This window comes from Pelobates fuscus, chromosome 5 (assembly GCF_036172605.1).
Source record: "Pelobates fuscus isolate aPelFus1 chromosome 5, aPelFus1.pri, whole genome shotgun sequence".
Lineage (NCBI taxonomy): Eukaryota > Metazoa > Chordata > Amphibia > Anura > Pelobatidae > Pelobates > Pelobates fuscus.
In genome coordinates this window covers 92,727,677-92,754,364 of record NC_086321.1, presented here as the reverse complement: position 1 = coordinate 92,754,364, position 26,688 = coordinate 92,727,677, and the positions used below count along the sequence as shown (strand labels likewise).

The window sequence follows — 26,688 nt, the reverse complement described above, 5'->3', positions numbered from 1 at the left end:
TGCCCAGTATCTACTTGTAGTAGCATAAATGAATTTGTGAAAAACAAGGAAAAACATTCATAACAATTCTGAAAATAGCAACAGAGATTAGTTGCAAAACAGACCAAGTTCAGTTTAATGAAACTTAATATTTTTTTAAATGATGTGTATTTAATTTTTTTCATAAAATTTCACATTGTTTACTGTTCAGGGGTCGGACACTACTGGTTTGTGACCAACTGCTGCTCAACCTAAGACAGGATTCGGCTGCAATTTCACACAGAGTATTTGCAACAGCAGGCAAGTTAGGTTGACCAGAAATCAGTCAAATAACAGTAGAATCTAACCGGACATGGCTTCTCAACATTATAAAAAAGTGACATTTTATATCCATTACTTAAAAAAAATATATATATATATTAAAAATCATTAAAGTTTAATTAAATGTAATAAACGTTTTAAAAAAAAAAAACAGAAGTAAAATTTTGCTAACAGTTGCCCTTTAACCACATATTAGAAACACACAAGAAGAAAACACAGCATTTTTTATAATCAGAATGTATGTGTACGTATATCTATATATTATTATTATTATTATTATGTTATTTATATAGCGCCATCAAATTCCGCAGCGCTTTACAATGGGTGGACGAACAGACATGTAGTTATAACCAGACAAGTTGGACACACAGGAACAGAGGGGTTGAGGGCCCTGCTCAATGAGCTTACATGCTAGAGGGAGTGGGGTAAAATGACACAAAAAGGTAAGGATAGTATTAGACTAGTGACAGTTGCAGAAGAGGAATCAGTCAGGAGCTATTAACAATTTAATTGATACGCTTTTATGAAGAAGTGGGTTTTTAAAGATTTTTTTAAGTAGTGGAGACTGTGTGAGCATCTAACGGAGGAGGGAAGTGAGTTCCACAGGAATGGTGCAGCCCTCGAGAAATCTTGAAGGTGAGCATCAGAGGTGGGAGTACGGACAGAAGATAGACGTAAGTCTTCAGCAGATCGTAAGGGCCTAGACAGGACATACTTGTGTATAAGGGAGGATAGATAGGTGAGAGTAGCATTATGTAGAGATTTGAAAGCAAGAACCAGAATTTTAAATTGAGCTCTATATTTTATAGGAAGCCAATGTAGGGACTGACAGAAGGGTGAGGCACGGGTGGTGCGGGCGGACAGGAAGATGAGCCTCGCTGCCGCATTTATTATGGACTGTAACGGCGCAAGTTGGGAGCACGTAAGACCACTGAGAAGCGGATTATAGTAGTCAAGGCGAGAAAGGACAGTGGAATGGACCAACACTTTAGTCGCATCTGGCGTTAAGTAGGGGCGGATGCGCGCAATGTTTTTGAGATGGAAATGACAGGATTTGGCGATAAATAGAACATGAGGCTTGAAGGAGAGGTCGGAGTCAAAGAGAACACCTAGGCAGCGAGCCTGCGTGGTGGAGCTGATGGTGATATAATGCTTTAAGGAAGTAGTGGGCAGTGACGGTGGAGTTGAAAGGCACTTGGAGTATGGAGGAGGGGTGGGCATGTACAGTGCATAGGATAACCCAGGTTAATACCAAGTCTTAAATCTGCCAGGGTACTCTCTCAGGGTAGAACCAGTTTCCTTGTTGAATGTTGCAATTTTGTGTTAATACATTAGTGAATATTTCCACTTAAGCTGATACTGCGCAGTGAGGTTTTCGTTATAGCAGCATTACAAGCATTAGTGCAAAAATAGAGCAATATGAGAATTTAGTAACATTCCAATAAATGTAAAATTTTGGCACTTACTCCTTGTAGGTGCTTGTTTCAGGATCTTCTGTCATGACATCATGAAGACTTTCCACACAAATATTTATGATCCCACAGAATTTATCCTGGATAACGCTGTAAAAATAAGAAGTTATTAAATGTAAAATATACTTGACCATAAACCACACTGAAACAAAAAATACATTGCAAGTGATAGTTTTCCATACGTGCATATCACAACGGTTTCAGAGCATAAACACACATCTATCATTGCAATGGTTGGTTCTGGTAGTGAGATTTTTGCAGATAACATATCCCATTGTGCTCAGACCTCCTTTACACAGAACTAGAACAACTAGAGGTGAGCTTTAATATCCAAATAAAAGTGTTTTGTTTTTCTAGGAAGAGTACAAACAATACAAAACGGATGCATAAATTATTTTCAGTGTTATCACCTAAATAAGGGGTAGACCACCTTCGGCAGTCCAGATGTTGTGGACTACATCTCCCATAATGTTCTTATAGTCACAATCCTGGCAAAGAATCAAGGGAAAAGTAGACCACAAATTGTGGAGTTCCGAAGGTTGCCTGCCTCTATATCAATGTTACTTGTGCTATCAGTATGCAGGATTTAAGATTTCAAGTACTAAAAGTTAGCCAAGTCTTAAAAGTTACTCGCCAATGCAAGATCTCTAGATCTCATATAGTTACTGAGCCAGACCCACCTGCCCTGTTTATGGCAAACCTCACAAGTGAGGCTATTTAAGAGGAACAGTCCCTATTTGAACCCAAATCTCTCTCTTTTCTATCCTACGGTCTCTCTTTTTTATGAGCTCCATATTGTTGGTGTGTTTGAATATATAACAGAGATCCACAACAATAATACTTACAGTAATGTTTCTTTAAACTATAACAAATGTGTGTGTGTCAGTATACATTGTTCTTGTTCTAAATTCTATTTTCATCACATTAATTGTTATTAGTATGTTACCTACAATTTCACAGAAAAGCCCCAGCACTGGCCACATCCCCACTCACACCCCTAAAAGTAAAGTGTCCCTCTTTGCCTATTTGAAATATTGGGAGATAAGTTATATAATCTATTATAGTTACTGGTCTTGAGCAGTCTGTTCTGATCTCTTGATCGATAATCGTTACCAATCCTCAACAGTATGCCATGATTCATGCCATTCATGCATCATTCAGGCCAAGTACTAGCTTGTCTGGTTCTAGTGTTCACTACACACGCATGGAGTCAGCCTATATTGACAAGTGGGAAGTTCGGTATAGTCAAAGACAGTTTACGATCATGACAAAATCTTCTGCAACAAAGGTTCATCACCTGCCTATTCCAAACAGTCTGATATCTTCATTTATTACAGTTGTTTTATTTTACTTCATTAGGAGTCCCTATCTCTTAATCTGAAAGATCACTTACTCCAAAGGCATCACGGTGTGGTGCAATACAGGAAAAGTTTATTAGGATCAATAGAGCATAATCACATACAACGTTTTGGCAGTCAGTGTCAAGCCCTTCCATGGTGCTTCGGAGTGGCAGCAGTTTTTTGCAAATTACCTATGTGCAACACTACCTTTTGATCCGATTTTAATCTGCAAGGATATCTCTGGCTTCTACTACATGTTTAGTCAGACAGTAATTATGATGTGCACCATCTGTAGTTGTAGAACAGTCTGTAGTTTTTTCTTAATTTCTAAATTTGGACCTAATATACACATATGCCTCCCATCTATCCCAGAATTGAGGGTCCAGCAATGCCAACCCAGTTTGTTCCCAATGTACTGTTTCATTAGATGCACTCATTCTGCGCTAAGCGCATTAAGGGCCAGCCCATGCTCAGTCCGCTCCACAAAACCTATGAACATGTGCAACCTTGAGCAAGGCTTTCCTGGAAGGATGCCAGTCAGCCGGGTGTGCTGTCAAGCCAGTACAGCACACTTTTCTTTTTTATTTTACAGTCTCCATTCTGGGGGCATATACCACATCACTGGCACGACCCTCTGTAGGCCCACTCACCCCTGTCCTGACTTAATACCTGACAAATTTGGGAAGCACGGGCACATGTTATAAAATAGGCCGTGGGCAACTGCTCAAAATAAATTGTTTACTGTAGCAGAACTGCTATGCTCAAGTAGAATGGAGCCCCTAATGACACTGAAGTCAGTAAACCATGAATAAAGGAGTTCCCTGTACAGTAATGAAAAGAATGAAAAAGGCACAGAGCATATCAGCAATAGACAATATAAGGCTGTTCTTGTCTTACTGCACTTGAGTCTTTCGGCATTCAGCTAGTTTGGCCAATGTTGTAAGTCAATGTGTTGGGTCATTCAGGCATGGAAAGAGTTTAAGTGTTAGGATTTTAAGTGCCTCGATGAAGAGCAGATTTTTGGCAGAAGGGATATAAACAGGTCTGACCAGCACAGAAGAGCATTAGATGAACTTAAAGTAAAAATCCTTCCCAACATTAGAAAACAGGACTTGTATATATACTGTAAATACAAAATAACCAACTCCTTCCATTCTCCCTTTTGCAGTGTCACCCAGGAGCTGGAGGATACTTTACCTTATCCATCCAGTATCCACTGGTAGAAAGCATATCACTCACATGCAAGAAAGACGTTTGCAGCAGATTTTAAACCCCCTCTGTCTCGCTGGAGAAAGGTTCAACAAAGGATATATACAGTTAACAAAGAAAAGTTTTAATAGCTGCTAAATTTAGAACATGATTTATGCATTGTTACCAAGGGGACCTGCGGAAATGTGGCCGGTCACAGTGACCATGTGTCCTTATTGGTATGCTTTGTCAAAACATTTAAGAGCTGCTCGGCATGTACAACTCAAGCTATAGGTTTCTTAATACTTGTAAAGCTTGCTCACTGCATAGGTTATGGTGCAAGGAGGTAACCTGTCAACACGTCAGTGTGCCCCTGCACACAGTTGCCAATAATTGCAAAAATTCATAACATTTGCAATAAAAATAACATATTTCCTCATTTGACATTCAAATATGTCCAACATGTGGTTGTGCACAGTGAATGCCTCCTCCTAGCTGAAGATGTAGGAATGCTGTGCGCAGAGTCATGTTCACAAAACTGGGAACAGGGCTTGCAAAAAATGATAGCCAGTGTGCACTGTTCACAATTTGTTTATTCAGCAGTTCCAATCAATAATTCTAATTAATGGAACTGCATGTGGGGCTAAACTACATTTCAAAGAAAGAGCTGTTTTTTAACCACTTCCCCTGGTGTGTCCCTAAAGCTGAAGAGTAGGATTTAATCACTTGTCAGATTAATACACTTAAAGCCTGTCATGGCCGCATCCGTTGTGTATTTTTAAACCCCCTCACAACTCCACTACCTTTAATTGTGCCCCTTAGATCCTGCGCATCGCCATCTTTGTGTGGGCTAATGAGGACCTGGGCACCGTCATCTTTGTGTGGGCTGATGTAGGCCCTGTGGTACACTAGATAGCGCAATTAAATTCCCGCTCATGCCCAGTTAAAGACTTGGTTTATTGGCATTCATTATTGTCCAAAATTTATAGCGAATTTTGTGTATTCATTCATTCGTCATAAAAACTAATGAATTAATTAATAGAAATTTCAGACGAACAAACAAACACCAAATGTCGGTGTTCATTCATTCTGTTTATCACAAGGAGGGAGCTATCAGCTCGCAGCTCCCTCCTTGTAATATGTAAAAAAAAAAAAAAAATCCATGAACCAGTTTAGTAACCCTTCTCTAAACTCTTTACAAAGTAGCAATATCCATCTTAAGATACGGTCTCCAGTACTGCATACAATACTCCTAGTGAGGTCTCACAAGTGTTCTGTACAATGGCATGAGCACTTCTCTCTTTCTACTGCTAATACCTCTCCCTATACAACCAAGCATTCTGCTAGCATTTCTAGCTGCTCTATTACATTGTCTGCCTACCTTTAAGTCATCTGAAATAATTACTACTAAATACCTTTCCTCAGATGTTGAGGTTAGGACTCTATCAAATATTCTGTCCTCTGCCCTTGGGTTTTTATGCCCAAGATGCATTGTCTTGCACTTATCCACATTAAATGTCAGTTGCCACTGCTCTGACCATTTTTGTAATTTACCTAAATCATTAGCCATTTGGCTTATCCCTCCTGGAACATATAAATGTTAGTATCATCAGCAAAGACATACCGTACCATCACAACCTTCTGCAATATTAATAATATAAATACTAAAGAGAATGGGTCCAATTACAGATCCCTGAGGTAGCCCAATGATAACTAGACCTTGCTTCGAATATACTCCATTGACTACAACCCTCTATTGCCTGTCATTCAGCCACTGCCTAACCCATTCAACAAAATTGGAATCCAAACCTTAAGATTGCATGTTTATTGAGGAGCCTTCTATTTGCAACAGGGTCAAAAGCCTTACTGAAATGTAGGAAAGCAATGTCTACTGCACAAACTTGATCTATTATTTTAGTTACCCAATCAAAAAAATCAATGTGAACAACGGTGGTTATACTTTTGACTTTCTTGTTTTTTTTTCTCCTTACACCTTATCTTTTTTACTTCTACTCCTCCTGAATAGCTCTGGACTGCGACACCCTTTTGTATAGGGGACAGACTGCCATCTTACCACTCATGGAGAGATCCGGTACTGACTGTCACTGGCATAGCTCGCTCTGGGCTCCCATGTCCACCGCAATCACACCGGACAACCCTATGCTGCATACACCTATCCAAGAAATCCAGACTAGCCGGGGTGGAATACTGCTGATGCCCCACCACTTGCAGGACCACATCGGTTAACAATGTGCTTGAACTTTAAACTACTCAGCATAGTATACCATCTACTAAACATATAAGCTTGATGTCATTGATCTCACTCATCTGTGTACCTAGCTAGACATATAATTTTACAAGGAGGGGGTGTAAGATTAATTAGCCCAGATTTTGATGTATGTAATGCATGTCCCTCTCTTAAGCACAGGCAAGCGTAGTTTCAGCGTGTTCATACTACTAATACTTACTTTAAGCTACTGAGTCAAACTTGTTTATACATGTTAGCTACATTGCATGCTTAAAAGCTCAAGCTACTCGAGAACCTAAATGATTGCTAACATATTACTTTAACTAAAATTGTGCCTGACAATCTTTCACCACAACCTGTAATGCAATGTTCAATTTTGTACCTTGATGTTGCTGTTGTGGCGCACCAAAGCTTGTAACTACTCTTATGCACACCAAAAATAAAGAATTAAAAAAAAAAAAAAAAAAATCAATGTGATTAGTTTGGCATGATCTCCCTTAAGTAAACCCATGTTGTCTCTAATCCATATGGTTTTTGATGTTCACCTTTAACATGGTTTCCATCACTTTCCCCACTACTGAAGTAAGGCTTACTGGCCTATAGTTGCCCGACTCCTCCCAACTACCTTTCTTGTGAATGGGTACATTTCCAGACTTCAGTGACTTCCCCGGTTAACAATGATTGGTTAAATACATCTGCAAATGGTTTTGCTAGTACTCCACCAATTTATTTTAAAAAAAACTTTGGGTGTATCCCATCAGGACCCATCTACTGATTTGTCTTTACTTTTGACAGTTGAAATAGAACCTCTTCCTCTGTAAACTCACGTGTAACAAATGACGCATTTGTCCTTTTTCGTAACAGAAGTCCCTCTCCTTCATTTTCAGCTGTAAATACTGAACAAAAATATTCATTGAGGCAGTCAGCTAGACCTTTTACCTCTTCTACATAGCTTACTTATTTTGTATAACTAATCCTTGTTTTACTTTCCTTTTCTCATTTACGTATCTAAAAAATGCTAAATCCCCCCCCTTTTTTTTTTTTACTGACTGTGCTATTTTCTCTTCTGTGTGTGCTTTGGAGGCTCTTATAACTTGTTTTGCCGCTTTCTGCCTAGTCTTATAGATCTGTCTATCTTCCTCACTTTTTTTTTTTTTTTTTATAATTACTAAATGAAAACATTTAGCTTTTTACGATTTTGTCCACTTCTGCAGAGTACCACAGTGGTTTCTTATTTTTTCTGCTCTTCTTGACAAGCTTAATTGAATTTTCTGTTGCTTTCATTAATGCAACTTTTAAATAATCCCATTTCTCCTGGACTCCATTTAAACTGCTCCAGTCTGATGAGGACTCCTTTACACTTATTCTAATTTTAGAAAAGTCTATTTTTCTAAAGTCTAAAACTTTTGTTTTTCAGTGGTGTGACTCAGTCACTTTTTTTTTTATATTAAACCACACTGACTGGTGATCACTGGATCCTAGACAAAGGTGTAAATAAAACTAAATATGGCAGGTGGCGTCCTAAAAGACAATGTAGGGGACCTATTGTCCCCCCTCAGCCTCCACCCATGAGCGGCGGGTGGAGGCCCTAAAAGATAATGAGGGGAGGGGCCCCTATCGTCCTCCCTGCCGGCTCCCACCTATGACCTGAGGGCAAAAAAGTACAAGCCGTAAAAAAAAAAAAACCTTTGCTAAAAAAAATAATTAATCTTCACCCAGGAAGGGCACCGCGCAGACTGAGCTGCGCAGGGCGGGGAAAGGCTTATAAAGCCTTTCCATGCCCTACAATTTGACTCAGAGTGCTCTGGTTGGTTTAAGCCAACCAACAAGAGTGCTCTGATAAGTTAATATTGAGCATTACCTAATTGGTTAAATGCTTTAAGCATTTAATTTTAAACCAGAGGTGTCCTAGAGGTAGATCTCCAGATGTTATAAAACTACAACTCCCTTGATGCTTTGCATGACTTTAGAATGACAAAGCGTCATTGAAGCTGTAGTTCTACAATATCTGGTAATCTAATATATTGCAGGCCTTTTTGCAAGCTTTTTACGCATTAAAGGACAACTGCCAACTCAAAACTAGTTTTAATATAACAATTTCAGCGAGTTTTGAAAGGATATAGATTGTGTTTTAAAATTTACTTTTTTTTTTTTTTTTACTAAATAGGTCTAGTTATATTCTTTAATTGTCATCAGACCTTATGTCACTAATTCTTTAGGAAAATAATTATTAAATTAAAGACCAGATTCCTACGATGGCTTATAAATAACGTGTGGTCATTTCAGCATCAAAACCATTTTCATGACAATCCTTCTCTATCCAGTGTTTCCTTTTATTGTTTATTGACTTGATTACAAAAAAATTAACATCCAAGAAGAGCAGACATCCGTGAAATATTTATTTAGGCTTGCGTGAACCTTATGCAAACATTGACACAACAACATGGGGTTTAAGCATGCCTCTTACCAAATGAACACAGCATTAACAGGACACAGCAAGTTCCAGTGCTTTGAACTGAATCCATGCACAAATAAACAGAGTCAAATCAAGTTATCCCAAACGAAGCTGAACGGGGACTTGGTTGTGCCTCGGAGATAAATGCCAGTCTTCTGACAGCTGCCACTTTTATGCATCTTCCCTTCGATGAAAATTGCAAGTAAAAAATAGTTCCCTAGAAAGCAGTGTCAGTCAAGCTTACAGTTCAGAGAGAGTAGACTGACCCTGCATGGTGGTTTAATCGAGCTGATATCAAGTAGAAACTTAAGGCAATGGGCACTATACAGCCATGATTTAAATCATTTAAGATTTAAGCATTACTGTACTATGTCCAGTTTTTTTTCTCCTTTAACATGTACCCTGGGATGCTGAGGACGCTGGTGGCTGAATATTGAAAGACATTCTGATGGGCTTTTAACATTCCAACATCTTGTGAGTGCAATATTTACTTAGAGGGGCAACATCTTTGATTTTATAGTGTTGCCCTATGAATTTTTTCTCTGTCCTGATTTTTTAGGTGTATCTTATAGTTCATATTTGCATTTTGAGGACCTTTGAGGAACCCTCTTGTTATTACCTGATTTATAAGGGAAGTGATTACCTTTATTGAAGATGTTAAAGGGGAAAAAAAACTGGACATAGTACAGTAATGCTTAAATCATTTAAGATTTAAGCATTACTGTACTATGTCCAGTTTTTTCTCCTTTAACATGTACCCTGGGATGCTGAGGACGCTGGTGGCTGAATATTGAAAGACATTCTGATGGGCTTTTAACATTCCAACATCTTGTGAGTGCAATATTTACTTAGAGGGGCCACATCTTTGATTTTATAGTGTTGCCCTATGAATTTTTTCTCTGTCCTGATTTTTTAGGTGTATCTTATATTTCATATTTAGTAGGTTTGCTATACTTCTGCTTCTAGTGGTTAATTTTGTATGTTTTACATATATACATACACCACTTAAACATCATAGATATGGAAAAACAATTCCGATATGGAGCCCCTGTCTTGTCATACTAGATATTTTCAATGTAGTGCACTGTTTGTACGATGAGCAGCGCAACCATGCCTTTAAAAACAACTAAGCACGGTTGGAATGCTGTAAAGAATTCAGGCTGTACTAGAGATGAAAATGAGTCTCTATATATATGTATATACATACACACAAAAAATGCCCACTTAAAAATGCCCACTTAATCATATTTTACTAAAACAAAAACAAAAACTGTAGAATTACAAGTAATATAAATATGTGTGTGTACACAAAGGAGCAGCTCCACTGGAAATTACTGGTAGATGAATACACCAGGCTGCCTGTCAATCAAGCAGGCCAGCCCACAAGGGGTATTCTCCACTACTGTTTAGAGTGCAGCACAAGTCAAAAGCAGGACACCGGGAAATAAAGTCAGTACATACCCAAAATCGTGAAAAATCAGGATGGCTTGGAGGCAGGTGTTTATAACAACCCAAACATTTTGTAGTACAAGTATAATTTATGTGGTCTTTTCCAGCCAATTCAGACAGGGTCTGGGATACCATAAGTCCTGCAACTTGAGTCTAAATCTCAGGTGTAAACAATATTCTCAGAATTCACAAAGAAAATGGAGTCTAATAAATATTAGATGGTGCACATGTGCCTTGGTCATTTGCCTACAGTTTCAGGTCAATATAGTCCTACCAAGGGGCTGTTCTTATAGCTGGATTTTGAGAAGAATGTCTTCGATGGTCCTCATGCAAAAACTGTCAGGGTTCGAGTTAAGTGGCATGTTCCTACCAAGGAGAAATCAATGACAGCAAGCACACATTATATCCTTTCTGTGACGTTACCAGAGCTAGAGGCTATTTTGAGTGCTTAGCTATTTTTGACAGGTGTCAATAAAACCAGCCATAAGTCAAACCAATGCTAGCATATGGTGTAACAAACATAGCTGTCAGTTTGCAGTTATATTGTACAGATATATTTAGAATAATTTTGCATTAAAATATTTCATACAAATGTAGTAATCTTTACACTTTACCTTAAAGGGACATTGCAGATAACAAAATCACTTTAGCTTACTGAAGCGCTTTATGTGTGAAAAAGTGTGTCATTGTTTTTCCTGCTTACAAAAAGTGCAGATTTCAATAAAAATTTACACTTTTTTTTTTTTTTTTTTTTAAACCTTGTTAAACCCCCAGGCTGCCAATCAGACAACAGGCCCTGTTACTTCCTGGTTTGGTTACCTTAGTGGAGCTAAATTCAAGAGACAAGAAATTGCCCAGAGCAACTGCATTGCAAAGACATCCCATTGAGCTGCATTGGGAGTCTGTGATTGGACAGCCACAAAATATCTGGGCAGGGTTTACTGTAATTATTCGAGTAATTCTGTATTTTACAGCAGAAATAGTATGACATTAGTTAATTCAGGTCACACAAACACAGATTTAAACAGTTTGCCCCACCAACACCTTCAATCTATTCCCCACCTCCCTTTACCAACATATTCAATTTATTCCATCTACTATGCACATGAAATGCTCCAGGGAACCTTAATTCATCTCTTAAAATTAAAGAAAAAATTGCCAGTTTTTGTAAAAATTATTAAATTTGTATTTACCAAAGCAAAAACGATTGCAAGATTTCTACCCAACAAACACTGAAATACACGTCATCTTAAAAGAGGTACTACAAGAACCATGAGCACTTCATTAATTTGAAGTGGTCATGGTGCCTGGAGTCTATGTTCAGCATTTCAAACTAAAAGTTAAAGCCCTTTGCTGCCAGGGAAGTGACCTCACTTCTGGCAGAATAATTAAACAACCAGGAATGAGAGTTCTGGGCTGGTTAATGTCAATTTTCTGCATATTTGGCATTTGTTGTCAGCATGCATAGCAAGCTGTTGGCGGGTGACTAATGTCAGCAAGCCTCCTTCCCCCTCTGTGCTGCCCAAGTCCTCCTTTGCAGCTCATCTTCACTGGCATTCCACCCACTGCAGTGAAGGGGAATTATATCACCAGAGGACTATTGTACAATGTGTCGGCACAGGATTGCATCTTCTTTTGCATTACTTTATTGTTTTGGAGTAAGCCTTTAACTCAGAGAACAGAGTGCTCAAACAAGATGACCTGGGTCTGATTATCAGGAGTGGAATTTTTAAGTGGTCTAATTAGGTCAATTTCTGAACTCAGTGCAGGGTTTGGTGTTGCGATCCTAATGGGATCAGCCATTTGATATCTGCCAGACTGATAGCAGCTGTAATACTCCAATACATTGTCTGCAGGATTTTCTGGAGTTATAATTTTCCGCCTCAGCTGCATGATTCTGACACTAAGAAAAACAATCACAACACAAGATAACAAAAAGAAAGACAGTAAGATGTGAAAAGACTGGTTAACACTTTCCAACTCCTGTTGGCATATCACTAAGGGTTTCAGAGACACTGTTATTACAGAGGGTGGAAAATGACTGTCAGCATCTCTCGTCAAATTTACCGGTGCAAGGTTTTCTGGTATTTCCCCATGGGGAAATGCAAGTTCTGTTGTATTAATTGGCAAAATGTGAGTGTTTATTTCACTTAGTGTGGATACAGTAGTTGTCAAAATGTCATCAGCACTCTGTGAGCTTGTATCAGACCAAGTCCTATATGTGGCACTTTTTATATGGCTATAAAATGATACAGTGGTCACAACATCTGCTTGCTGGTTTGCCTGGTGGAATGTATTTGTGGTCAAGCAGTCCTGGAATTCAGACAGAATAATATGACGCATAGGCCTTCCACGCAAACGAGATGGGTTCTGACAATGGATGCTAAACGTAAATGAAGATGACAGCAGAAAGTTTCTAATCTCTAGAAAATCACATCCACAATCCCACGGATTATAATTTGCTTGAAAATGGGTTAAGGAGATCAAAGGCTGGAGTACTTTCGGTTGTAAAAATGTCAGATTGTTGAAGGCCAAGTTGAGGACCTTTAAGGAAGCCCCCATTTCTTCAAATGCATTCTCTGATACAGAACTTATGTTGTTTCTGTCTAGCTGTAAGTCTATTAAATGGTTCAGGTAAGTGAAAGTATTCCAGTTAAGGGTATCCAGTTTGTTATTGCATAAAATTAAATGTTTAAGATTGCTTAGACTATAAAATGCTTTCTCATAAATTGTCTGAATATTTGAATTCGCTAAAAATAAATGCTGCAAAGAATCAAGTCCCTTAAAAGCCAAACTATGGAGAGATTTGAGAGGGTTATTTGACAGTGAAAGCCTTTTGAGATGTTTAAGTATCCCTAGTGCTTCAGATGGCACTTGCATCAATTGATTACCTTCAAGGTAGAGACTTTCAAGGTCTTCAAGGTACCGGAATGCAGAAACAGAAATCTGAGAAATATTATTGTTGGATAAATTTAATGTTCGAAGGCTGATCAAACCAAAAAATGTATGATTCCCAAGAACACTTAAGAGGTTTCTCTGAAGACTTAAGTAACGGACAGATTTAAGTTGATCAAACAAACCTTGATGCAGTATCCCAATCTGATTGTTCTGCAGGTGTAAAAGGTTTAGTTGTAAAAGTCCCTCAAACACACTTGGAGGTAGGTGTTTGATTGAGTTGTCATTTAGATACAAATAATACAAATTCTTCAATGATGCAAATGTTTTGGGCTGCACGCAACAAACATTGGCCTTTTCCAAATACAGCACCGCTAGTTTCGGAAGCTTTACAAATTCATTACGAGATATGTGTGTGATGTTATTGCCACTCAAGTTAATAAGTGTTGTATTTTCAGGTAGGTTCATCGGCACGGTGGTTAGACCCACATCACGGCAATTAACTTGTCTTCCTGTGCATCTTGGGCACACTGATGGACAACAAAGTATGTGCTTGTATAGTAGTAACAGTAGAAAAAAGCCTCGCAGAGATAACTGCAGTACGTTAAGACAACACTGAGATCCTTGCACGTCTCTGTGTCTGGTGTTCATAATTGTTCAGGCTATCAAAAAGCAAAAGAAACAGTCAAGAGAAAAAAAAAACATTTTGAAATGAAATGAAAAAGAAAGGGAAGTTACATGTTCTGACAGAATCTATTACTAAAAAATGTTTACAAATTGTGTGCATTATAGAAGATAAAAGGTTATGCCTACTTGAAGCTGTATACCTACCTGTCCTATTAATATATCTGACTTAATAAATGCAGGGTGGCAGCCATACTAGTGACAGAAAAAAAACTCACAAAATATGGGTGCGTTAAAATCAGAATGGGATCCAAATAAAAGTTTTGCAAATTATGTAATGTAGAGTGCTATGAAAATGGGGTAGGTCAGCTGAGGAGCATGCAAAGCGGGTTGACTAGAAGGACTTTTTTTGGTTTTGCATTTTAAATAGATTGTTAAGCTATAGATGGCGTTGAACATTTTAGAATAGTGATTGGCAAATGTTAATTCCCTAACATGCATCATTAGATAAAGAGTTCAGTTATTGTGTAAGAAATTAAAACTAGAATCTATTAATACGTTTATTAAAATCAAATTACATTTTATTAGTATATACTTTGAACCAAAAAAAAAGAAAAAAACATAATAAAGAGTAACCACCATCTTGAGATTGGCTAACTTCCAGTTCCCATGTATGGAATGGAGGTTATTTAAAAATTAAAGTTGGGTGAGATTCTCATTTAGGTTATTAGAAAGGTTATATATACACCATATCTTTAGTCTGCTGTATATACGCACCTGAAGAAGACTGTGTAACAGTTAAAACGCATTGTGCTGCTATATCTTGCTTTATTCTATTCTGTTAAAAGTATATACAAATAAATGTAATTTAATTATTTTGGTTCCTTATATCTTATGTTGCTACCCTCAAGTTGCTCTTAGGACCTATACTTACAAGAAGCAAAGTGCATCTTCAAGCCTTTGTTTGATACCTCCACAGTTTAGAGCCAATTACAAGGCTCTATAGATTGTGAGTTTTCCAAATACCTTTGCCCTTTTTATCCCCGTATATGCATACTGCATGATATTTCTTTGTTATGTTATGTAGACATTTTACTGCAGGAAGTAACTAGAAACATTGTGTGCGCTTCACAACCTCATATATGTTGTTTGTATAGGGCACATGTGTGGCCATCGCCAAGCCCATGTTTATAACGTTGAGTGTCATTAAAGTAGGGAGCACGTTGTGAGTGTAAGCTTTTAACCCCTTAAGGACACATGACATGTGTGACATGTCATGATTCCCTTTTATTTCAGAAGTTTGGTCCTTAAGGGGTTAAAGCAACGGTCATCTCTGTTCATTTTATGAGTATTTCATAAAGGTAAAATCTTTATAAAATACTTGTGTTGACTGCAGTGAAAATTCAATTACATTTCAAAGCAATTAAAAGGCATCACAAGTCAAAGTTGAAATGACTTTGTCTTATGGGTCAAGTCCAAATTGACAAAAGGTGAAGCATCCTCCTTCGATGTGTGTCAATTCCCACAGTCATCATTAGCAACATTGCACAAATTGGTTGCTTTAAGAAAAAAAAGAAGATGGTGGCGCACACCATGGAGAGCTTCAGGTGAATCTATTTACCTTTAGCTTCATTTTCCAGGCTGTCGCACACAATGTGAAAATGTAAACAAACCCAAAAGTGACAGAACTTCTTTAATAGTCAGAGAAAAACAATCACAATAGTAGAAAATATATAGGGTGAGCAGAAATAACTATTCATAAAAAGGTTAGAGAAGAATAAAAGATAAATACACACACACACATATATATATATATATATATATATATATATATATATATATATATATATATATATATATATATATATATATATAGAGAGAGAGAGAGAGAGAGAGAGAGAGAGAGAGAGATATTTAATGAATGCAACTCAAAAAAAATGGAAATGATAACGGGGAGTTGAAAAGGAATCCTGTGGACTCAGACGCAGTATGCCATCAATGACATGTAAGTGCCTGTATATGAATGGCAGTGTCTAAAATAAATGCCACTTTTCCATTATGTAATAGGCAAGTAGGAGATATGATCAATAGTGAGCTACCTATGTTTTCCAATATCTAAATGTATTCATTCACTTAGGTATTTCACAATTCACTCATCAGAAAGCATAGCAGTTCTTGCACCAGCAACCTGTAATCACTCTTTTTTTCTACAGGGGACTGTTTTACAACAGACTAAAATTCAAACAGCCAGCCACCCACACTTTGTAACCATGTCTGCAAAAAAAATTGGTCACTTAATAAAAAGTGACATTAAATGATCTTACCCAAAGACAGGTGTTCATTTTAAATATATGCCTGCTGCCTTTTTTTCTTTTTTAGGATTTAGAAGCATGTGTATCGTCCGTGGGTCCGTGAGGACAGAGTACTCGAAAAGTGGACGCACTTTTTAGACTGAGTAGGAAATCAGGAAACTCATAGCTTCCCATTGGCTCCCTGACATGGACAGGATACAAAATGTTACTATGGATACAGGAAAAGTAAGCCAGGAAGCGATTATATCTCTTGTGAGCTATTGTTCTTAAAAACAAAATCACTGCAACATATTTCTCACAAACTTTAACCCCTTAAGGACAGATTTTTACTTCAACAATAATTCTGCTATTTCCTTTAGAAAAGAAAATGATGAAGGCCCTCCAGTGCAACCTCAGGGTAAAATAAAAAAGTAAGTGGCAAAGAAAAAAATTATAATTATAACCAAAAAGTAAAAGGGAAAAAAAAAAGTATATCTGGTACCAACAAAGAGAGAGAGTAAGCGCTAATTAACAAAAAGGCAGCAACCCTATAAGGGAATCCCTCAAATACCCTTAAAAGATAAGACAAAAGAAATAACAAAAAAAGGCTGCGCCAGGGGAAATCAATATATAAACGACAATTAGTCCAAGTAAAAGAGAAAGTCTTATTTAGAATATGCTCCTATGGAGAATGGGAAATATGTAGATCCACGGTCAGGGGAAAGTTCCTCACTGATCTCCTTCTTAGGAATTCACTCGTATGTGGAAAAAGCAGATACAAAACAGGATAGTGCAATACGTCTGATAGTGAGGTAGATAAAAAATTAAAAGCTGGTATAAAACTCACATTTATAAGAGCTATAACTCGCTCTAGTGTTGAAGGCGTACAGCGGTACAATCCCCGCTTATGGGATATAGGGAAAATTTCCTCCGTCAGTGATATGTTCCACGCTCAAAGATAAAAGAGGAACAACCAATAGTGCTCACTGGGTAAAATCAGGAGATCAGCGAGGAACTTTCCCCTGACCGTGGATCTACAGATTTCCCATTCTCCATAGGAGCATATTCTAGATAAGACTTTCTCTTTTACTTGGACTAATTGTCGTTTATATATTGATTTCCCCTGGCGCAGCCTTTTTTTGTTATTTCTTTTGTCATATCTGGTACCAAGTTTGTTTGTATAAACTATATCACACACAGAAGTAAATCTATAAGAGATCTTACATTTATATACAATTTCAATTTTTCTTTCATGCGTTCTTATAGTACATGTTACAAGAGCAGTGTAACCTCTACACACATTTGATGTAAACTGGTAGTGGAAATTATAGCAGGGTCTTTTATGAGTTGAACATTTTTTTATTTTTTTTTAAAAAGAAGCGTTGCGATTTTTCTGACAATTTTCCACAATTCCCGTTTCAGTAGCCCAGATAGTGGGTGAGCAAATAAGTACAATAGCAGAAATAAATTAAATTAGTTGAACTTGTCTTTTCAAGACAGACATGGCTTAAACAGAATATATGTGCTTAAAGTTAATTTTTTACTATTATTTTTTACTATTATAACTGGCATTTATAAAGCACCAACATATTCTGCAGTGCTGTACAATCGGTGAACATAGACAGTCCACTATAGACAAACCAATAGCAAAGGACATGAAAGCACATGAGCATAGCTCTAGCATTTACAGCCCTGTTATACAAAGTACTAAAGCTACATGGCTTGTGAGCTTACAATCTAAAGGTTATGATGGGGACTTGAGACAAGAAGAAGCAGGGAAGGTAATTGACAAGGAGCAATTGAGAGCTTTGATCAGACTGTTAAGGTACTGGGGTGGGTATAACTCATTTAGGAAACAGTCTTGCTTTTCTTTTTTTTGTCAAATCACTGTTAGTTTGGAAAAAAAAACAAAGTGCTTGCTTCCCCCATAGATTCCCTGTGCCATAACAACTACAATAAGCTGTACTGCTTATGGTGATTCCCTTTGCAAATCTTTGGTTGTTTAAAGGAAAGATCTTTCAAAAAATATTGGAGTATTTTTTGAAAGATCTTTCCTTTAAACAACCAAAGATTTGCAAAGGGAATCACCATAAGCATAACCATAACCACTACAGTGTGCAGTTTTAGTTCCTACGCAGGAGATTCTGTTAGATCCCCTGAGCGAAGCTCTGCAGTATAAGGCTAAACTCATTGGCTGAGAGAGTAAATGGATTACTCTCAGGCAATAAACAATGCCCTGTCTTGCCAGACTTAGCTCAGAAAAAAGTTGGACTTCTTACAATGGGGTAAAAGGGCAGGGCGACTCCTTGCACCATAACCACTACAAAGTGCTGTTATGGAGTGTTTCTTTAAATAGAAAAAAATACATAAAAATAAAAATCAACAGACACATTTATTATAATCTTAAATTTAAAAAGCACAAAAAGGCAAGGATCACCGAAAAGGACAGCTTTGCATTAATTGTGTACCTACGTAAGTGTAAACATATTTTGGCTTCAGAAGGTTAATACACAGTAGCACTAACCCTTTCAGTGAACATAGGGTGAGCTACCCTTTTTCGATCCGCACGTTAACATATGACATACATGGCCTGCTACCAGTTTATTTCAACAGAAGCATGAGATACAATATGTCTCTGATGCTGGCATTCAGAAGTTAATAATAAAATCTTACAGCTCTTGCTTTACCATTAGCATAACTAAGATAGCTTGATGATCATATGTTTAAAAATGTTACAGGGTAAAATAGAACAAAAAAATAAAATAAAATGCAATCATATTTGAACAACATTGTAAGTATATATTGACTAGATTGCACTGAGAATCAATCAGTAAATTACAGTCTACACTGCAGACAGGATAAATGAAATTCTAGATGCAAACGTCTTGAGATTTAGAAATAAATTTGTTCAAAACCGACAAAGAGTAAAATAGGCCCTCAGCAACAAGAGCTCATCAAATTCTTTCACTTGCATGGCACAAATTGCAGATCAAGCCAAGAAAGAAATGCAGATTATGTTTTAAGAGATTGGCTAGAGATCCCAATTATTATGTAAGTATATGTGCAAACACACTAAAATAAAAATTAGAAAACATTTTAAAAATATTAAATAAAAATGGGAACACAAATGTACACAAGTAAATGTGTTAGCACTGTTTGTGAATATATATTTAAAAATACAAAACACACAGAAAATAGCACCATGTCTTGTTTTGAAGACTTTTGAAAGCTTTACTAGTCAATAGAAATGGGCTATAGAGTGCAGGCCAAATAATCAATTCGGGGTGCACAGTAGAACTGACACACAACCATTCGGGTGCACAGTAGGACTGACACACAAACCATTCGGGGTGCACAGTAGAACTGACACACAAACCATTCGGGGTGCACAGTAGAACTGACACACAACCATTCGGGTGCACAGTAGGACTGACACACAAAACATTCGGGGTGCACAGTAGAACTGACACACAAACAATTCGGGGTGCACAGTAGAACTGACACACAAACCAATCTGGGTGCACAGTAGAACTGACACACAAACCATTCGGTCTGTCTTGGGGTGTAAATAGTCTAGTCTAGGAAAGACTATTCTGAAGCATTTCCATTGCCTTCAAGACCTACTGATTTGTATCTATACATATAATTTAGCATAGCATTTTGTTATTTTATTAAATAAAAAATTGTAAGTGCATGTACCATAGTGTAAAGCACACTGCCATACTTTTGGATTGCTGCTCAGGTCTAATATATTCTGGTACATTACAAATACTGAGCTTCAAGAAATAATAATGATTAGGATAGAAAAGTGTGGGATGGGGCTTATTCCCCAATGAAATAAATTTAGCAAGTAGGATCAGGGGCACAGCTTACATTGGGGTTTATTTACTAAATACCAAATTAGTTTTTATTGTATTTTTTTACCCAATATCATAAATAACTGGTTTCTTCAATGTGGCCTTTTTCATATAGCAGACAAAACTTTTCTATTCAGTCTTCAGTACATCTCAATTAAAGCCACCATCGGGGGGGCTCAGCCAATACAGCAAAAGGGAAGCCCTAATTGCTCTCATGTGGACGGCAGAGTTGGGAGGATGTTTGGAGGGGCAGGGAAATCATACTTCACTGTATCCCCCGTCTCTGGCTTCTATACAGCAATCAAACAAGCCAAAGGAATGTGTTAAAATATGTAATTAACTGTGAACAGGGACAAAGGGCTGTGGCCGATTATGAAGGCAGTAGAGGAAAAAGAGTTGGGGATCTGTGCCATATAACTATATATGTGTATGACAGTGTGTATCTGAGTGTGGGTGTATGGCTGTGTATATACTTAGGAGCGTGTTACTAGGAGGAGGCCGGCTGAGAGCCCCAATGTTTCTGATAGCAGCCATGATCACAATTTAGTGTTTAGCGAATAAACCCCTTATTGTTTCCTGCATTCCAAAATAGAATGCTGATTTGCTCGCTCACCAGTGTCCAAATTGACAAATGTTGTTTGGACTGGCCACAGTAGAGCACAAATTAGCCTTTTTCCAATCCCACAAAAGAAAAGCAGGAAACAAAAGTACTAAAAAGTAAAAGACAATACCTAAATCATAGCTGCCAAATCCTTGGTTCTCTAATTATTGTTACAAACATGGGCTGGGTGTGTAATGAGACAATACCGGAATTTATTTATTTGGCTTTACTTCTGTTGCTGTATCTGCATACAAGAGTAGAAAGCTCAATACAAAAGTTTACCAATAACAAGCAAGACATTTATTTTGTGATTTAACATATAAAAAAAATATAAAAAGCTAAAAGTCTACAGGTGCATGTAATAAGCCTGCAATGGCTGCATCAATTTTAATCTTGCCAAGCCACCTGTATCTTGTCTGTACCCGCCAGCTTATATTAGATTAAAGCTAATATAATTCAGGCTATGAATATTAACTAGTTTAGAGTTGCCATCTCACTGAATTTATGCAGAGCAGGAAATATGCACTATGTTCACTACAATATATAAATTGATCTGCCTCTGAATCGTCCAGTAAACACAAAGAGTGAATATGCGGCAGTGTTTTAAAGTGGAGACATAATAACCAAAGCCTATAATTACTACAAATTGCTTCAAATTAGACACAATAGAAGTTAAATGACTCCTATTGACACAACTTTCTTTTGAACTTTTTTGATCAATACTAATTTTATTTTTGCTTTGAAAAATCGGAATATTTAAAACAGTGTTACACTTTGTTGCCATGTTTGATAATCTAGACTAGAAACATGATTTCAACATTTTCAGAAAACAGTGGGTACATAATTTATTGAGCAGGAAAAAAAGTCCACCATGGTAAATTGTTAAAAACAATGTAATCTTAAATTAATATTTTCATATAGTTATATTTGTATTACAAGAATACACACACATTATGCATATATAATATTTCCTTAATGTAAAAAGCTTTTTAATAAATAAATGCATGAGTTCTAAACAAATAGCATTCCCTGTAGCAAGATAAACACACACTATATACAATACCAATTGACAAACATCCCAAACCTTACTAGATTGTAAAATATAATCTTTATTGAATCAATTCAAATATACGAAATAGAAATAATAAACACAATTATAATGTCAATAAAATAGTGATGTTAGCTATATCGAGGCATCAAAAAAATATACATAAGATATCAAAATGTCACTACTTTTTTAACCTCTGAAACACAAACGGAATACAAACAACCTTTAATCCTGAGGTTCTGGGTTCTTTTTATCCCCCCATGTGACTATAACATTTTAATTGGAAGAATAAAAACATCATTTTTTAATTACAATCTCTTATCTGAGACTGAGGCGGGTTTTTTCGTAGCATTTTGGGACTGGCATCTGTGTTTCTACCATTTACTTTTCTTTCCACCTATTTTTTTTTTTTTTCCATCAATAATTAAACTTGCAATAGCAAAATTAACGATTTGTAGTAAGCAATTACAGTAAAAGCAAAAGTACATTCATGTTTAGTGCTTGTAAATGAAATGGTCATTACATTACATTTAAAATTAAACTGCTGGCTTTAGTGTTTCTTTATGGTATGTACCAGAGTTTGAAATTCTCACTCGTCACTCCAGAGTGAAAATTTAGCCATATCGAGTACAAACGCAGATCAGCGGAGTTTGTCAAGGACTTTAGAGGCCTACATGATCGAGTAACTTTTAAGGCCAGGATATTTGTGTACGACTTGAAATATTGAGTCTTGGCATGTACACAGTTTTTTCTTTTCATAGACCGGTTTAAAAAATAATCCCAGAGTAATATTACCGGTATTTTCATCTCAAAATGTTATGTTAAATTTCGGTGAAATTAGCATTTCAAGATCTAACAAGTAAAATAAAAAGAAAGGAAAAAAAATGTATCCCAATATTTAACCCTCACAGTTGCTCAGTGACTATTGCTGATGGAAAAATAATAATAATAAAAAATGATTTCAAAATGAACAAAAAGCTATAAATAACATGTAGAAACATGTTCTGATGTCTAATCTACTTGCCATAAGTCTCTTGCCTGACTGAAGGGCAAGAAATTTTGCTTTTGTAAAGAAACAGTGTTTTAATCTAAAAATATATATATATATATATTTACTCCATAGTTTCCTACTTTTGCAGATTTCCTAGTGATCAAATTATACCATATGGTTTGCTTTGCCAATGAAAATCATATTCTGTACAATCTAAAGTAGAACAGGCTGGAGTTAATGTAAAGAGGCATTTTAATTAAAAACAAAACAGGAATCTAGCAAACCTATTTATTTAGATTTTGTTCCTGATGCAATTTAAATCATAGAGGACTGCAAATTATAATGGTAGAATTAAAGTTAAAACAACACTGTGTTCATTTATTATGAGAAGGTGACTGAAGATATTAATTGTGTTGGGACATGACAGTAAACAGCTTAGAGGAATATGAACTAGGCTTTGAAGTAATGAGGGCAATCATTACTAAAATAAAGTGACGTTTAATGAGCGCTTATGAAAACAAGTGAAACTTCTCCATGCTAAAAATGTGAGAGAACAAACCAGCGTGTTTCTTCACAAGGAGTCAAGAATGAAATATAAAAAAAAACCACAACCTTTCCAGAGAATAGTACTGATAACAATTATACAACCTGATCAAATATCAGGGCCATTGGCTAAGCATTTCAGCCTTCCTCAAACAATTATTACTATTGAGATGAACAATTGGATAATTTACAAGTCCTGGGTATACTTGAAAATGAATAAAAAGTAAAAGTACATACAGTAATGCATACAACATTATATACATTTTCAATATATTAGCATGAAACAACTTTTAGTTGTAGCATTCTTTCCTCTGATGGATGGTCTACTAATTGATGGAAAGTGTATGCCCCAGCCAATCAGGAGCAGCCGCTATTGCAGAGAGACATTTTTGTTTTACCACTCTATTAATTTCATACAGTAACAATTTTACTGCATGTTACTGGCTGGTGAGTTCCACTTGCATATGCAAATATCAATATCTATTTAATCATATTTTAAAATCATCCATTGGCTGAGCACTTCAGCAGATAAAAAAAAAAAAAAAAAAAAATATTGCCAATGTGGAAGCTGAATTTCGGCAGTTGATCAGGTGACTGTGTGTGGTTTGATAACCCCCTTGTTTGGTCATACTGATGAAAAAGAGTTTCACTGGGGAAAGAACTGGGGAGTGATGCCTACATTCTAACACCATCAGTGTCGTCTATAATATTAATAGAACCATGTGCAAAGAATTTTCTTGGGCCCCCTGGACCCTGCCCCCACCTGCCCCCACTCCCTGGCATGCAATCACACCTTTCACATGCATACTTATACAGACATAAATAATGGACAGACATACTGACACATACACACTGACATATTCACAGACACACACATATATACTGACAGACATATTGACACACACATACACAAACACACTGACAGACATGCTGAAACACACAAACACACTGACAGACATACTGACACACAACATACACAAACACACTTACAGACATACTGACACACACATACACAAACACACTGATAGGCATACTGACACACACACAGACACTTACCCTGACAGGTATACTGACACGCAGACAGTCATACAGACACATACACAGACAGACATACTGACACACGGACGCATACACAGACAGGCATACTGACACACAGACGCATACACAGACAGACATACTGACACACACACACTGACAGGTATACTGACACACAGACGCATACACTGACACACATATACTGTCAGGCATACTGACACACATACACTGACAGACATACTGACACACATACTGATATACACACAGACATACTGCCACACTTATACTGACAGACATACTGACACATTCACACACACGCAAAATTTACACTTTTAAATCCACCTTCCGTTTCCTACCTTGAAGGGTGGCTTCCCTGGTGTCCAGACTGGTGGCTGAGGCTGTTATGGGTTGCAGACTGGCAATCCAGGCCCAGCCTCCCTCTTCTCTGCCTCCCTGGTCTCTTCCGCGTGGCTCTCTCTGGGAGGAAGTGATCCCATGCTGCCAAAAAGCAAGGGGGCCCTGCTTCTAAATGGCCACACGGTGGGCCTCCATAGTGTGCGGGTCCCAGACTACACCAGGGACCCATGGGATGGAGGGGGGAGTAAGTACTTGAGGACAGCAGGGACCACGGGGCAGCTGCCTTTGGCCCCCAGAAGTAACTACTCCATTTGCCCCATGTTAGACGGCCCTGAACACCATAAAACGACATATCAGCTTGTAGTGGCTATGTTGCCTATACTGCACCTTTTAGGAACTACAAGGTTTGCACCTATTTACGGAAAATAAGGAGATATTGAGAAAATAAAAATAAAGCACAATTTTCCTTTGACAAGTGGAAATTAGACTGATCAAAACCACATATACATGTATACCAAATGCACGAGATTTAATTATACACACCAGCATCAACAAATGTAGGACTCATTAAGCAGTTCTTACCTATTAACAGAGGGCAGCAAAGAGAGCAGAGCCAAAGCTGAAAGTTTTCTTCTTTCTGGCTGAGTAATGTTATCCATTCGGTCCACCCACATTTCAATTGTGTTTCCAAGAATTTGGTCCGCCTGCGCATAATTCAGAAAGTGAAATGCGTCAGAAACACATCTTGCAACCATTGTGCAAATAGGGTTCCCAGTCCCCTTATCACAAATGTTTCCACCCATGCTTTCCCTTACGGAGTGAACAGGGGGCCGGTAGAAGGGTTAAAGAGGGAATGATAGCACTGGGACTTACACAGAGAAAAATGGACACAAGTATACGTGTAAGAAAAGAAAATAAATCTGAAAGGATTGGCACATTCCATTGGATGAAAAGGGACATTGCTAGTCATTCTTGAAGGACTACATTTTCTATGACGCCTAGTCAGGTTTAAGTGGACTAAAGTTTTATGGGAAATGTAGTCCACAAACTAGTGAAGTTTCAAATGCTATCCTGTTTAGGGTTTGATATTTAGACAAAATGCAAATAAGCATATGCACGCATACACTCTTTCATTAAGATATTGTAAATACAACCACTCTCTTGGTTATTAAAGGGTTCTCCAGTCTTATGACACTATTTTTGACCTCAGACTTACAGCAAACATGTTATTGAATGGCACAGGGCAATTGTCACAGCAATTATATAAAATAAAAGTAAACCAAGTCAAGGCGGTATATACTCAGCAGCGGTAATATCCAAACTGCTGTTTTTAATCTTTCAGAAATTATACCAAATAAGTTAATAAAAGAAGATAAAGTGTCCAAATTTAAAAAGAGCTCAGAATCTCTAACCGGACAGTACTGTGGACCTAAGATCTGTGGTTGGGAAATTATTTGAAGGGATTGTAATAGATAACATTCAGGAATTCACTATGAACAATGTCACGACTAGTCATCAACGTGATTTTATAAAAGATAGGGAACTTGGGTTCAGGAATGCACAAACTGATTTAAAGGGACTCTCCAGGCACCAAAACAACTCTAATGCATTTGCTAAAAAAACAAAACACTTTTTGACATTCTTTGTTTTTGACGGGCATTAGCTTGTACATGAATAGGCATTGACAAATGACAGTTTTTGTCATGAAACATGGTTACAACATTGTTTTGTCAAGACTGATAACATGCGATTCATGGACAATCCCCCATCAGATGGACAATGGGAGAACATAGCGTAAACGTGTTTGTCTGTGGGGAAATTATCAGCCATAATAACGTGACACTTATAAACTAAGGGGTAAATGCCTGTTGGCACGCGTGGTTAAGGCAGAGAAAAAGCAGTATGTTACCCATGGGATGTCGGCTTGCGGAGCCATATAGAAAGGAAAGAAAAATTGCAAACAAATCAAATAAACATATAAAAACTTGCAAGAA

At 37.3% G+C, this 26,688-nt stretch overlaps 2 protein-coding genes across 3 annotated transcripts in view; both read right to left on the bottom strand.

The window, feature by feature from the left end:
• Nucleotides 1-26,688, bottom strand: part of IPO11 (importin 11) — a 417,607-nt gene that overhangs the window by 163,595 nt on the left and 227,324 nt on the right. The window contains exons 27-28 of the mRNA XM_063454060.1: nucleotides 25,277-25,398; nucleotides 1,767-1,862 (exon numbers count right to left, since the gene is read on the bottom strand). Coding sequence (XP_063310130.1) covers nucleotides 1,767-1,862; nucleotides 25,277-25,398 — 218 coding nt within the window. The remainder of the gene's footprint in view (nucleotides 1-1,766; nucleotides 1,863-25,276; nucleotides 25,399-26,688) is intronic.
• LRRC70 (leucine rich repeat containing 70) lies at nucleotides 11,196-25,365 on the bottom strand. 2 transcript variants are annotated; one of them, XM_063454057.1, is made up of 2 exons: nucleotides 25,277-25,365; nucleotides 11,196-14,009 (listed from the first exon to the last, which is right to left on the bottom strand). In XM_063454057.1, exon 2 carries the CDS (start codon nucleotides 13,996-13,998, stop codon nucleotides 12,124-12,126), a length of 1,875 nt encoding a protein of 624 aa, XP_063310127.1. In that variant the 5' UTR covers nucleotides 13,999-14,009; nucleotides 25,277-25,365; the 3' UTR covers nucleotides 11,196-12,123. The 2 variants fall into 2 exon arrangements, with proteins under 2 accessions (XP_063310127.1, XP_063310128.1); XM_063454058.1 differs by lacking the exon at nucleotides 25,277-25,365 and adding an exon at nucleotides 16,296-16,382.